The sequence below is a fragment of the Nerophis ophidion genome, linkage group LG24 (assembly GCF_033978795.1).
Source record: "Nerophis ophidion isolate RoL-2023_Sa linkage group LG24, RoL_Noph_v1.0, whole genome shotgun sequence".
NCBI lineage: Eukaryota > Metazoa > Chordata > Actinopteri > Syngnathiformes > Syngnathidae > Nerophis > Nerophis ophidion.
In genome coordinates, this window is record NC_084634.1 from 38,113,956 (window position 1) to 38,128,955 (window position 15,000).

The 15,000-nt window shown below is 40.5% G+C and overlaps 1 protein-coding gene across 1 annotated transcript in view; it reads right to left on the minus strand.

Annotated features, from left to right (window-relative positions):
• rps6kc1 (ribosomal protein S6 kinase polypeptide 1) overlaps positions 1 to 15,000 on the minus strand; it is a 77,004-nt gene that overhangs the window by 26,800 nt on the left and 35,204 nt on the right. The window contains 3 exon segments of the mRNA XM_061885659.1: positions 4,799 to 4,888; positions 13,337 to 14,743; positions 14,746 to 14,850. Of these exon segments, the coding sequence (XP_061741643.1) occupies positions 4,799 to 4,888; positions 13,337 to 14,743; positions 14,746 to 14,850 (1,602 nt within the window).

Consider the following 15,000-nt stretch of genomic DNA (forward strand, 5'->3'; position numbering starts at 1 on the left):
TTTTTCCAAATAAACATAAGTTTATGATGTAAAAATCAAATATTACAAATACTACAAAACCATTTAATTGTATTTTAATCGTTTCATGTTTTAGAAAATAAAAATAAAAAAACGAAATAATGCAAGTTTTCTTAAAAAAAAAGATTTTTGCACATTTTACCAGCTCAGTGGACTTGTGGTTAGAGTGTCCGCTCTGAGACTGAAAGGTCGTGAGTTCAAAATCCGGCCGAGTCATACCAAAGACCGCAAAACACGGGACCCATTACTTCCTTGCTTGGCACTCAGCATCAAGGGTTGGAATTGGGGGTTAAATAACCAAAATGATTCCCGAGCTGCTCACTGCTCCCCTCACCTCCCAGGGGGTGAACATGGGGATGGGTCAAATGCAGAAGACACATTTCACCACACCTAGTGTGCGTGTGTGTGTGTGTGTGTGTGTGTGTGTGTGTGTGTGTGTGTGTGCGTGTGTGTGTGTGTGTGTATGTGTGTGTGTGTGACAATCGTTGGGACTTTAACTTAATGTTTTAGAAAATGAAAAATACAGATATGTGTATTTTCTTTAAAAAAAAGAGATTTCTGCATATTTTATTTCTTTTAAAATTGTGTTTACACCAGCAGAAGTATCAAAATATATATTCTTATTTATATTATGACTGTTTTTTTTAATGCATGCCTGGACTATATATATTATTCCACTTATAAGGGCACTTCAAATTGTGTAAAAACACACATTTTAGGTGAGTGGTAAAATATCCCACTGCTATTTTGACATATGTGCAGAAAGTTTAATAAATAAATGTGCATTTTCAGGAGGAACCATGAGTTTAAACACATTATATGAAGTGTCTGAAGCCATGTACTATATATAAAAAAACATACGTATATTTTTAAGTATTTATCTAAAAAAATAGAGTAGATATTTTAAGATGACTCGTAAAATATCCCACTGCTTTTTTGACATAGTGCAGAAAGTTTAATAAATGAATGTGCATTTTCAGAAGGAACCAGGAGTTTAAACATTATATGAAGTGTCTGAAGCCATGTACTATATATAAAAAAATCTATGTATATTTTTGAATATGTATATAAAAAAACAGAATAGAAACGTGGCCTAATCGCAGCTTTTAAACAACATACCACAAGCAGGCTGGGGCTGCAAGAAACAATTGCAGTCTCATTGTTGCAAAGCAGCACCCTCTACAGGACACTAAGAATATTACACAAAGGCCTGCTCCATGATTGGGTAATGTTGAAAGAAAGTGTCTCCCTCTGCTAAGGTATCAATCAATCAATCAATGTTTACTTATATAGCCCTAAATCACTAGTGTCTCAAAGGGCTGCACAAACCACAACACAAACCACTACGACTTCCTTGGTAGGCCCACATAAGAGCAAGGACGTCTGTGACAATGATGACATATATATAAACTAGACTGACCATACGTCCTCTTTTCCCCGGACATGTCCTCTTTTGCAGGGCTGTCCGGGCGGAGTTTCTTAAATGCCTCAAATGTCCGGCGTTTTGACTTAAGGTTGCGTGTATTTTTAATGTACGTTCAGGGCTAAGAAGGGGTTAAAAACAAAAATTGTGATGGTGTGCAGTTATGATAAACGTGCATGCGTCGCCAGGCTCTGCTTTTTATCCATGGATTTATCAAATAAATTTTTTTTATTATCTATAGCAGGGGTGTCAAAAGTGTGCTCCGGAGGCCATTTGCGACGCACAGCTGATGTTTTAAAGGCCCACGGCATGTTATAAAAATATTATTAAAATAAACAAAAACATCACAAAAGTGAAATAAAATAACGCTTAAAGGCTAAATGTAATTTAGAAAAAGTTGCAATGTTGACTAATGAAACAAAGCTGTTTTTTTTTCTTTCAAACTGTCATTGCTCAAAACATAATATTGAATCAAAATGAATGTTATTATGAATTATTGACCTATCCAAGGTTCCCATTACGTCAGTGGTCCCCAACCTTTTTGTATCCGAAAAAGGGACATTTTGGTCATGAAAAAGGGAGGTTTTCGTGGTTGGAGCACTAATTGTAAGTGTATATTCTGTTTTTTTATGTTGATTTAATAAAAAATAAAAATAATTATTATTATTATTAGTATTTTTTTAATAAAAATTTATTTAAAAAATTCTTCGGTACCGGGCCATGGCCCGGTGGTTGGGGACCACTGGATTAGATGACCATAGTAACTAATTAGATGAACATAGTAACTAATTAGATGGCCATAGTAACTAATTACACGACCATAGTAACTAATTAGATGACCATAGTAACTAATTAGATGACCATAGTAACTAATTAGATGGCCATAGTAACTAATTAGATGACCATAGTAACTAATTAGATGGCCATAGTAACTAATTAGATGACCATAGTAACTAATTAGATGACCATAGTAACCAACTAGATGATCATAGTAACTAATTAGATGAACATAGTAACTAATTAGATGACCATAGTAACTAATTAGATGAACATAGTAACTAATTAGATGACCATAGTAACTAATTACACGACCATAGTAACTAATTAGATGACCATAGTAACTAATTAGATGACCATAGTAACTAATTAGATGGCCATAGTAACTAATTAGATGACCATAGTAACTAATTAGATGGCCATAGTAACTAATTAGATGACCATAGTAACTAATTACATGACCATAGTAACTAATTAGATGACCATAGTAACTAATTAGATGACCATAGTAACTAATTAAATGACCATAGTAACTAATTAGATGACCATAGTAACTAATTAAATGACCATAGTAACTAATTAGATGGCCATAGTAACTAATTAGATGACCATAGTAACTAATTAGATGACCATAGTAACTAATTAGATGACCATAGTAACTAATTAGATGACCACAGTAACTAGTATATCATGCAAAAGCTCAGATTCCAACCATTGAAATAGACCTCGGCCATTAGAAAACTTCACTGCACATCATAAAGGCGGCAACACTTTCCATCTTAATGTTCTAAAAAAATGATTTGGTAATGTCCGGCGGGCCAGATTGAAAAGCTTAACGGGCCGCATGTGGCCCCCGGGCCTTATTTTACCCAGGTCTGGTATAGGATGTGAGATATAAAAGAACAATGCATACATTTATCATTTGTTTTCAAAACACTTACAAAAAATGGGACCCCAAAATATTTACTGTAGGACCCCATTTTTTATGACTTGATGGGACCCCATTTTGAAAATTCCTAGCGCTAACACTGCTGTCAACATAGGAGGAAAAATGCTTTATTTAAATAAATATATTATTTATAAAGCAAGTTCGAGTATTATTGGCAAATTTCCTTGTCACACATATTTGTGTCCTCTTATTGGGATTTCAAAACATGGTCAGCCTAATTTCCATATGAGTTGGGAAATTGTGTTAGATGTAAATATAAACTGAATACAATGATTTGCAAATCCTTTTCAACCCATATTCAGTTGAATATGCTACAAAGACAACATATTTGATGTTGATGAACAGGTGGGTGCCATGATTGGGTATAAAAACAGCTTCCCAAAAAATGCTCAGTCTTTCACAAGAAAGGATGGGGCGAGGTACACCCCTTTGTCCACAACTGTGTGAGCAAATAGTCAAACAGTTTAAGAACAACGTTTCAACATCTACGCTCCATAATATCATCAAAAGGTTCAGAGAATCTGGAGAAATCACTCCACGTAAGCGGTATGGCCGGAAACCAACATTGAATGACCGTGACCTTCCATCCCTCAGAAGGCACTGTATCAAAAACCGGCATCAATCTCTAAAGGATATCACCACATGGGCTCGGGAACACTTCAGAAAACCACTGTCACTAAATACAGTTTGTCGCTACATCTGTAAGTGCAAGTTAAAGCTCTACTTTGCAAAGCGAAAGCCATTTATCAACAACATCCAGAAACGCCGCCGGACTGATGCAAAGTGGAAAAGTGTTCTGTGGTCTGACGAGTCCACATTTAAAATTGTTTTTGGAAATATTTGACATTGTGTCATCCGTACCGAAGGGGAAGCGAACCATTCAGACTGTTATCGACGCAAAGTTGAAAAGCCAGCATGTGTGATGGTATGGGGGTGCATTAGTGCCCAAGGCATGGGTAACTTACACATCTGTGAAGGCACCATTAATGCTGAAAGGTACATACAGGTTTTGGAACAACATATGCTGCCATCTGAGCAACGTTGTTTGAATGGAAGCCCCTGCTTATTTCAGCAAGACAATGCCAAGCAACATTCAGCACGTGTTACAACAGCGTGGCTTCGTAAAAAAAGAGAGTGCAGGTACTTTCCTGGCCCGCCTGCAGTCCAGACCTGTCTCCCATGGAAAATGTGTGGCGCATTATGAAGCGTAAAATATGACAGCGGAGACCCCGGACTGTTGAAGGACTGAAGCTCTACATAAAACAAGAATGGGAAAGAATTCCACTTTCAAAGCTAAAACAATTAGTTTCCTCAGTTCCCAAACGCTTATTGAGTGTTGTTAAAAGAAAAGGTGATGTAACACAGTGGTGAACATGCCCTTTCCCAACTACTTTGGCACATGTTGCAGCCATGAAATTTTAAGTTAATTATTATTTGCAAAAAAAAAAAAAAAAGAGTTTATGAGTTTCTTTGTAGCATATTCAACTGAATATGGGTTGAAAAGGATTTGCAAATCATTGTATTCTGTTTATATTTACATCTAACAAAATTTCCCATATGGAAACGGGGGTTTGTAAAGTGAAATAAGCAAAGAGTTGTTCGAGAGGAAGACGTGTGAAGTCCTGCCTCACCTGGTGCAGCGTACATATTAGCGCAGGCCTCTTTGTCCCAGGACTCCTCCACGTCACTCCAGCTGCAGAAGTAAGTGAGCTGAACATGGCCTGAAGGGAAAGAAACACAAACCTCTTTCAAGTCTCACCCTTACTTTCCAAACTGTTTGGGCCACCTCTAAAGCACTTCCCTCCCCCCTTTCCGTGAGCTTTTCAACCACACCGCCTCGGCGATTACTCCTGTTTAGCGGCAACCCGTTAACGCCGTCATTAGAACTAATGGTGTCATTAGGTAGCCGCGGCCATTAGCCTGGGCTAGCCAGAATGATGCACCGCAGTACTCTGTTGATGGGCCCTTTAGAACAATCATTACCACGGGGGAGACTCAAACAGCCACTCAGCTAATTAGACGCTTGTTGATAACGAGGTGGAGAGAGATGACGGCGGAAGAAAACGGGAGAGGCATCTGTGACCTAGTAAAAAAAACAGTCTTTTCGCTTTATTTTTGGTCAACACAGGAAACTTTCGGCAAGAAATAAAAAGGGAGTGGAACCTCTAGAGCAGGGGTGTCGAACTCAAATACAGAGTGGGCCAAAGTGGAAAACTGAACAAAGCCGTGGGCCAAGGTTGTACAAATGAACCTTTTAATAGGGACCCAAACAAGTTTTGCATTAAATATTGAACAAGCAGGGCTTACATAACTTTATAGCGACATGCAAAATCCAGTTTCAAATAATAATAGGAATAATTAAAAAATATCAACGGCATATCAATTAAAATTTAAATAAAAATTGAATGCCTCTTTTCTATTTGCAGTCTTCTGAGGTAAATATCAAAATAAACTTTTTCCACAGGCTAGTAATGAATTTGAAAATAAACTAACAATAATGAATGAATCAAACATTCAAGCCTGGAAGTAGCAAGAGAAAGTGGACCAAGCAACGCTTATATAATGTAATAGTGCAAAATCAACTTTTAAAAAACAAAACGAAAAAACATCAATGGTATATTAAATAAAATTTAAATCAAAAATGTCATCCCTCATTTCTATTTGCAGCCAACAGAGATAAATATCAACATTAACTTTTTCCAAAGGCTAATACATTTGAAAATAAAATAATTGAGGTGGGCGGGGTTTGGTGGAAGCCGGGGGTGTATATTGTAGCATCCCAGAAGAGTTAGTGCTGCAAGTGAGGTGAAGTATATTTATATAGCGCTTTTCTCAAAGTGACTCAAAGCGCTTTTTACATAGTGAAACCCAATATCTAATTTGTTTTACATTTAAACCAGTGTGGGTGGCACTGGGAGCAGGTGGGTGAAGTGTCTTGCCCAAGGACACAACGGCAGTGACTAGGATGCTAGAAGCGGGGATTGAACCTGCAACCGTCAAGTTGCTGGCACGGCCACTCTACCAACCGAGCTATACCGCAAGGGATTCTGGCTATTTGTTCTGTTTTGTTACGGTGCGGATGTTCTCCCCAATTGTGTTTGTCATTCTTGTTTGGTGTGGGTTCACACGTATTTGTAACAGTGTTAAAGTTGTTTATACGGCCACCCTCAGTGTGACCTGTATGGCTGTTGACCAAGTATGCGTTGCATTCACTTGTGTGTGTGAAAAGCCGTAGATATTATGTGATTGGGCCGACACGTTGTATGTATAGAGGGAAAGCGGACGTGACGACATGTTGTAGAGAACGTTAAAAGCAGTGCCTACAAGGCACGCCCCCAATATTGTTGTCCGGGTGGAAATCGGGAGAAATTCGGGAGAATGGTTTGCCCGGGAGATTTCCGCGAGGGGCACTGAACTTCGGAGTCTCTTGGGAAAATCGGGAGGGTTGGCAAGTACGAGTATTAGCGGTGAATGTGGTATTTTAAAGCGGCACCGCTCCTGTATGATACCAGCTCTAAAGTTAACTTGATATTAGGGCCAAATGAAATTAAACGGCCAGAGTTTGACACCCATGCTCTAAAGCATATGGCTATGTAAGATCCACTATGGACTGGACTCTCACTATAATGTTGGATTCACTATGGACTGGACTCTCAGTATTATGTTATATCCACTATGGACTGGACTCTCACTATTATGTTAGATCCACTATGGACTGGACTCTCACTATAATGTTAGATTCACTATGGACTGGACTCTCAGTATTATGTTATATCCACTATGGACTGGACTCTCACTATAATGTTGGATTCACTATGGACTGGACTCTCAGTATTATGTTATATCCACTATGGACTGGACTCTCACTATTATGTTAGATCCACTATGGACTGGACTCTCACTATTATGTTAGATCCACTATGGACTGGACACTCACAATTATGTTAGATCCACTATGGACTGGACTCTCACTATAATGTTAGATTCACTATGGACTGGACTCTCAGTATTATGTTATATCCACTATGGACTGGACTCTCACTAGTATGTTAGATCCACTATGGACTGGACTCTCACTATTACGTTAGATCCACTATGGACTGGACTTACACTATTATGTTAGATCCACTTTGGACTGGACTCTCACTATTATGTTAGATCCACTATAGATTGGACTCTCACTATTATGTTAAAACCACTGTGGACTGGACTCCCACTATTATGTTAGATCCACTATGGACTGGACTCTCACTATTATGTCAGATCCACTAAGGACTGGACTCACACTATTATGTTAGATCCACTATGGACTGGACTCTCACTATTATGTCAGATCCACTAAGGACTGGACTCTCACTATTATGTTAGATCCCCTATAGATTGGACTCTCACTATTATGTTAAAACCACTTTGGACTGGACTCTCACTATTATGTTAGATCCACTATGGACTGGACTCTTACTATTATGTTAGATCCACTAAGGACTGGACTCACACTATTATGTTAGATCCACTATGGACTGGACTCTCACTATTATGTTAAATCCACTATGGACTGGACTCTCACTATTATGTTGGATCCACTGTGGACTGAACTCTCACTATTATGTTAGATCCACTATGGACTGGACTCTCACTATTATGTTAGATCCACTATGGACTGGACTCTCACTATTATGTTAGATCCACTATGGACTGGACTCTCACTATTATGTTAGATCCACTATGGACTGGACTCTCACTATTATGTTAGATCCACTATGGACTGGACTCTCACACTATTATGTTAGATCCACTATGGACTGGACTCTCACACTATTATGTTAGATCCACTATGGACTGGACTCTCTCACTATTATGTTAGATCCACTATGGACTGGACTCTCACTATTATGTTAGATCCACTATGGACTGGACTCTCACTATTATGTTAGATCCACTATGGACTGGACTCTCACTATTATGTTAGATCCACTATGGACTGGACTCTCACTATTATGTTAGATCAACTATGGACTAGACTCTCACTATTATATTAGATCCACTATAGCCACGACTCTCACACTATTATGTTAGATCCACTATGGACTGGACTCTCACATGAGCTCTGCACATTCAGGGAAATGATCATAGTCTCTTAGGACATTTTGTGGATGGCACAATCCTAGCTCACCAAGCATTTTTGGTTGTTTTGCCAAATATATTTTTAACTCTATTAGGTGAAATGACAGAATGTGCCGCAGCACAGTGGTTGAAAAACGCTGCCTTAATGTACAAAATGTATCAAATTGGCCCTTGCCTTCTTCTGTTTGTCCTGAGCAACAAAATATTTATATTTTTTGTTTGATTTAAACATAATAAATGTTTATCATCAAATTGAGTATACAATTAATGTTTTGGTTCATTATTACACTTGCGTGACTGTTAAGAATCTCCAAATATTACTTTAAAAATTGCCTCAACGGTTAATGAGTGAGGGTTTTATTATGTGGACAGCTTGACCCCGGAACAGATTAATTACATTTTCATTACAATAACTTATCGCTGTTAATTGCTTCTGAACATGAACACGATAAATTAATTTCCAGCTAAGTAGGAATCATTAATTATAAAACCAATATATTCATAGCTAGAGCTTAAAAGAATGGTTTACAACCTTCTAAATACACTGAAAACAATGCCCCTCGTAAATAGGATTTTAAAAATAATGACTACAAGTTATTTTTTCTTCTAATGAGCTAAAATCTGCCAATAGAGCAAGTCAAAATTGTCTTGGTAAGATTTTTGGAAATAAGACATTATATGTAAGCTTTATAATCTTGAAATTAGGAATTAATACTTACAAGTGTTGTGAAAATAGTGTTTTTGTTTCCCTCACAAGATTTATCGTCTAAAAACAAACAGCGTGCCGGCCAAGTCACATGATACATGCTGCTTGTACACACAAACATAAGTGAATGCAAAGCATACTTGGTCCACAGCCATACAGGTCACACTGAGGGTGGCCGTATAAACAACTTTAACACTGTTACAAATATGTGGGAACCCACACCAAACAAGAATGACAAACACATTTCGGGAGAACATCCGCACCGTAACACAACACAAACACAACAGAACAAATACCCAGAATACCTTACAGCACTAACTCTTCTGGGACGCTACAATATACACCCCCCCAACTCCGCCCACTTCAACCTCCTCATGCTCTCTCAGGGAGAGCATGTCCCAAATTCCAAGCTGCTGTTTTGAGGCATGTTAAAAAAAATTATGCACTTTGTGACTTCAATAATAAATATGGCAGTGCCATGTTGGCATTTTTTTCCATAAGTTGAGTTGATTTATTTTGGAAAACCTTGGTACATTGTTTAATGCATCCAGCGGGGCATCACAACAAAAATAAGCATAATAATGTGTTCATTCCACGACTGTATATATCGGTATCGGTGGATATCGGAATCGGTAATTGAGTGTTGGACAATATCAGAATATTGGCAAAAAGCCATTGTCGGACATCTCTACTCATTATGACTACATCATTTCATTTATGTAATATACTTTATATGCATGGGCTTCACGGTGGCAGAGGGGTTAGAGCGTCTGCCTCACAATACGAAGTTCCTGCAGTCCTGGGTTCAAATCCAGGCTCGGGATCTTTCTGTGTGGAGTTTGCATGTTCTCCCCGTGAATGCGTGGGTTCCCTCCGGGTACTCCGGCTTCCTCCCACTTCCAAAGACATGCACCTGGGGATAGGTTAATTGGCAACACTAAATTGGCCCTAGTGTGTGAATGTGAGTGTGAATGTTGTCTATCTGTGTGGGCCCTGCGATGAGGTGGCGACTTGTCCAGGGTGTACCCTGCCTTCCGCCCGATTGTAACTGAGATAGGCGCCAGCGCCCCCCGCGACCCCGAAAGGGAATAAGCGGTAGAAAATGGATGGATGGGCTTTATAGGCATCTTTCAGGACACTCAAGTCCCCTGACACAGCAATAAAAGTGTGCTCCACTACATCATCATGAAGGCATTCTGATAAATAGTACATTATCATTCGATAACCAAAAAATACCGAAAATTAGAAATGATCAAATTGTTTAAAAGGCCACAAAATACGAGCATTGTTCATGAAGAAAATAATGACTTAATATTTTCAATATCATTGTTGTGTGAATTCTCCAGAGCAGTTTTCTACACCAGAATTCATCCATTTATTCAACTTTTTCTTCTTCTGCTGATTTTGTCGCGCTATACCTTTCACAGTTTTCAACTGATTCAAACCGTTCCAACTTTCTCCTGTGCCTGGGATGTATTCCTATCATTTTTAAACAACAAGAAAAGCAACAACAACAAAAAAACTGCTTTGAGCAAATAATATCAATCTGATCACTCTAGTATCATACTACCCTTGGTGTCGACGCCACCACTTTATGGATTCAACCGCACTCCTTTTACGTGTTTTTCTGGATGCAAAAGTACCGATTATCCATGAGTGATATCGGCCGATATTGATCACATGTATTACCTAAATGTCCATATTTGTTTTATTGTGAGTGCTTTTGACAATTCAACACAATATTTAACTAGTTCCTTATTCTGTCATAGTATGTATAGATTTTAATCAAAACTGTCATGTCTTGTGATCATGTTTTGTTTAGTTATGTTCTGTTTTGCTTAAGACTCCATTGTTTCCTGTTTTTGCACTTCCTTGTTAGTTTTGTTTCCATGACTACCCATTAGTTTTCACCTGTCCTCATGTCACGCACCTGTCTCCCGTTTTGCACTCGCGCACCCGTCACTAATCATGTGACTATTATTTAAGCTTCCAGTTGCCAGGCTGTCTTTCTGGCGACATCACTCTGCTTCATGTCATGTTTCCAGTTTCATGCTTAGTTCACGCTGCTTGTTTCATAGTCCATGCTGCCCAGTTCACGTCATCACAAGTAAATTTTGTTTATTAATGCCACAGTTAGTGTCTTTTCTTTTTTGTCCATAGTTCTGCCCTTGTGCGCGCCTTTTGTTTATTCCTTTTATTAGTGTTAAAATAAGGATGTCATTACCTTCACGCCATGTCCGGTCCAAGTTTACTTGCATCTCAGGAAAACAACCACTCCATAGTCCACGTAATGACACAAAACAAAGTCAATAGTAACTAAAACAAAATCAAAAACTACTCATTGAAATCCTTTTTCCCCTCCTGTGCCTGGAACGAATTCTTATCATTTGTATACATCAAGAAAAACAACAACAAAAAACTGTTTGGAGTAAATAATATTGTTCTGATCGTGATATTGGATATTGGTGTGAATGCTCGACTGTATATATTGGTATCGGTTGGTATCGGTAATTAAGAGTTGGACAATATTGGATATTGTTAAAAAAGCCATTATCAGACATCTCTAGCTAAGAATGTTCAAATGTTACTTTAAAAACTGCCTTGACGGTTAATAAAGGTTTGTTATGGGGAGAGTTTGACCCAGGAAGAGATGAATTACAAACCCGGTTTCCATATGAGTTGGGAAATTGTGTTAGATGTAAATATAAACAGAATACAATGATTTGCAAATCCTTTTCAACCCATATTCAGTTGAATATGCTACAAAGACAACATATTTGATGTTCGAACTCATAAACTTTTTTTTTTTTTGCAAATAATCATTAACTTTAGAATTTGATGCCAGCAACACGTGACAAAGAAGTTGGGAAAGGTGGCAATAAATACTGATAAAGTTGAGGAATGCTCATCGAACACTTATTTGGAACATCCCACAGGTGTGCAGGCTAATTGGGAACAGGTGGGTGCCATGATTGGGTATAAAAACAGCTTCCCAAAAAATGCTCAGTCTTTCACAAGAAAGGATGGGGCAAGGTACACCCCTTTGTCCACAACTGTGTGAGCAAATAGTCAAACAGTTTAAGAACAACATTTCTTAAAGTGCAATTGCAAGAAATTTAGGGATTTCAACATCTACGCTCCATAATATCATCAAAAGGTTCAGAGAATCTGGAGAAATCACTCCACGTAAACGGTATGGCTGGAAACCAACATTGTGAATGACCGTGACCTTCCATCCCTCAGACGGCACTGTATCAAAAACCGACATCAATCTCTAAAGGATATCACCACATGGGCTCAGGAACACTTCAGAAAACCACTGTCACTAAATACAGTTTGTCGCTATCTGTAAGTGCAAGCTAAAGCTGTACTATGCAAAGCCAAAGCCATTTATCAACAACATCCAGAAACGCCACCGGCTTTTTCTGGGCCGGGGATCATCTAAGATGGACTGATGCAAAGTGGAAAAGTGTCCTGTGGTCTGACGAGTCCACATTTCAAATTGTTTTTGGAAATATTTGACATCGTGTCATCCGGACCAAAGGGGAAGCGAATTATCCAGACTGTTATCGACGCAAAGTTCAAAAGCCAGCATCCGTGATGGTATGGGGGTGCATTAGTGCCCAAGGCACGGGTAACTTACACATCTGTGAAGGCACCATTAATGCTGAAAGGTACATACAGGTTTTGGAACAACATATGCTGCCATCTAAGCACTGTCTTTTTAATGGACGCCCCTGCTTATTTCAGCAAGACAATGCCAAGCCACATTCAGTACGTGTTACAACAGCGTGGCTTTGTAAAAAAAAGAGTGCAGGTACTTTCCTGGTCCGTCTGCAGTCCAGACCTGTCTCCCATGGAAAATGTGTGGCAACTTATGAAGCGTAAAATACGACAGCGGAGACCCCGGACTGTTGAACGACTGAAGCTCTACATAAAACAAGGATGGGAAAGAATTCCACTTTCAAAGCTTCAACAATTAGTTTCCTCAGTTCCCAAACTTTTATTGAGTGTTGTTAAAAGAAGAGGTGATGTAACACAGTGGTGAACATGCCCTTTCCTAACTACTTTGGCACGTGTTGCAGCCATGAAATTCTAAGTTAATTATTATTTACAAAAAAAAAATAAAGTTTATGAGTTTGAACATCAAATATGTTGTCTTTGTAGCATATTCAACTGAATATGGGTTGAAAAGGATTTGCAAATCATTGTATTCTGTTTATATTTACATCTAACACAATTTCCCAACTCATATGGAAACAGGTTTTGTACATTTTCATTACAACAAATGAGAACAAATCGACTGAAACTGCGGGTTTGACTTTAGTGGACGTCTCACCTTGGTGATCTAGCAGGATGTTGTTGGGGTTGAGGTCTCTACAGATGATGCCCTCTTGGTGCAGGGAATCCAGCGCCGCCACCATCTCTACCGCCCAGCACTGGACAAAGGCCTCCGGGATGCGAGCCTGGGATGCGCTCAGTGACAGCTCGTCCAGCTCGGCGAACAGCCGCGATACCTTTCCATCAAAGTCATCACCAGCTGGGTTGGGAGTAAGCGATGTGTCGACGTCCGGTGATTTAATCAGTGTGGCACAAGCCTGAGGTTCACTTGGGTTTGAAACCATATCTCCTGTTGGACATTTCTCTCTAAGCGGGTCAGCAACTGCAAGGCCGGCTTCGAGCGAGGGGTTGTTATTTTGGCATGAAGATTCAACCGGCACTTTCTCAGCGTCTTTGTGTCCAAAAGCGGAGCCGTAGTCGTCCCAGAAGGAGGTGGAGGCAGATGATGACGCATCGGTCGCGCACAGAGATGAAGGTTGCAGCTCCTCCTCTCCCTCCGGCTGGATGGGCAGCTGTAAAACGTCGGGCTGGATCGACCTTTGAGGCGAGGCTGGGGCTTCAAGGCCCAGACACGCCATAGAACTTTCTAATTCCTCTTGTTGAGAGTCCACGGGCAGATTGACCAAAAGGTCTGGCGGGTGACCCTCGTCCTCCACGGCCGCCTCTTTAAAAGAAATGACCGGCACTGACTCATTGGACCCTTTATCGCTGCAGTCCAGCCCCCAAAGATGCGCACTGTGGCTCTTGGCCTCCCGAGCCAGCTCCGGAAGCTCCTCCAAAGCCTCGGGCGTGAAAAAGAAAGGGGGCTGTTTATGAGAGGGCGCCTGCTCCGCCCAGTCCAGGCAGGTCACCTCACTGGCGCTGTCTTTGCTGTCGATGCGGAAAAACTCCATGGGCGTGTGCTTGGACTGATCAAGGGATGGCGGCGGGCCGGCCGGGGACGGCGGCGCGCTGAAGACCTCGCCGTGGTTCTGCCCGTTGCCGTCGTGCTGCTGCTGGCCATTTTTGTCGGAGGAGTCTGTGAAGAAGCCAAGTTCCTGACAGCTGACAGGCGACAAGCTGTCGTTGCTGAGCAGCGAGCGACTCCGCGAGGAGGCTGTGGGCACGTCCAAAGACACTTCCTGTTCGCTCCTCGCTTCCTCCTCCTCAAGCTCGTCCGGCTCGACTTTCTCTTGTTCGTACTCGTTGCAAAGCGTCAAGTAACTGTTGGTGCCCTCCTCCTGAGAGGTGGCCCCAGAATCCGACTGGCCCGCCACATTTTTGCCAAGCCTGGCGAAGAGCTTGCTTTTCCGCGGAGACGCAGCGGCATCCTTTTGAAGCTCGGCCACAGACTCGGGAGCAGCGACGGGCGCTGAGCCAGAAGCGGCGGAGGAACCCGCACCCAGGTGCGGTGCAGGGTACTGGGGGAGTGGACGGCTGCTGTGTGGCTCTTCTGGATGAAAGGAATGTCAAAACTTTCGTCCGGACTGGAATTACGCAGGTATTTTCCAATGTGAGACCACAGTTTTCCACCTGCACACCAAGGGAAATAGGATTGGGGGGGTATTAATAGCTTACAAAATTCAGCAACTCAGCATACGCTTAAGAGTAGCCAGTGTACAGCTTACATAGCAGTGTTGATTTATGATCCACTGAAAATAATTCAACACACAGACATGATCG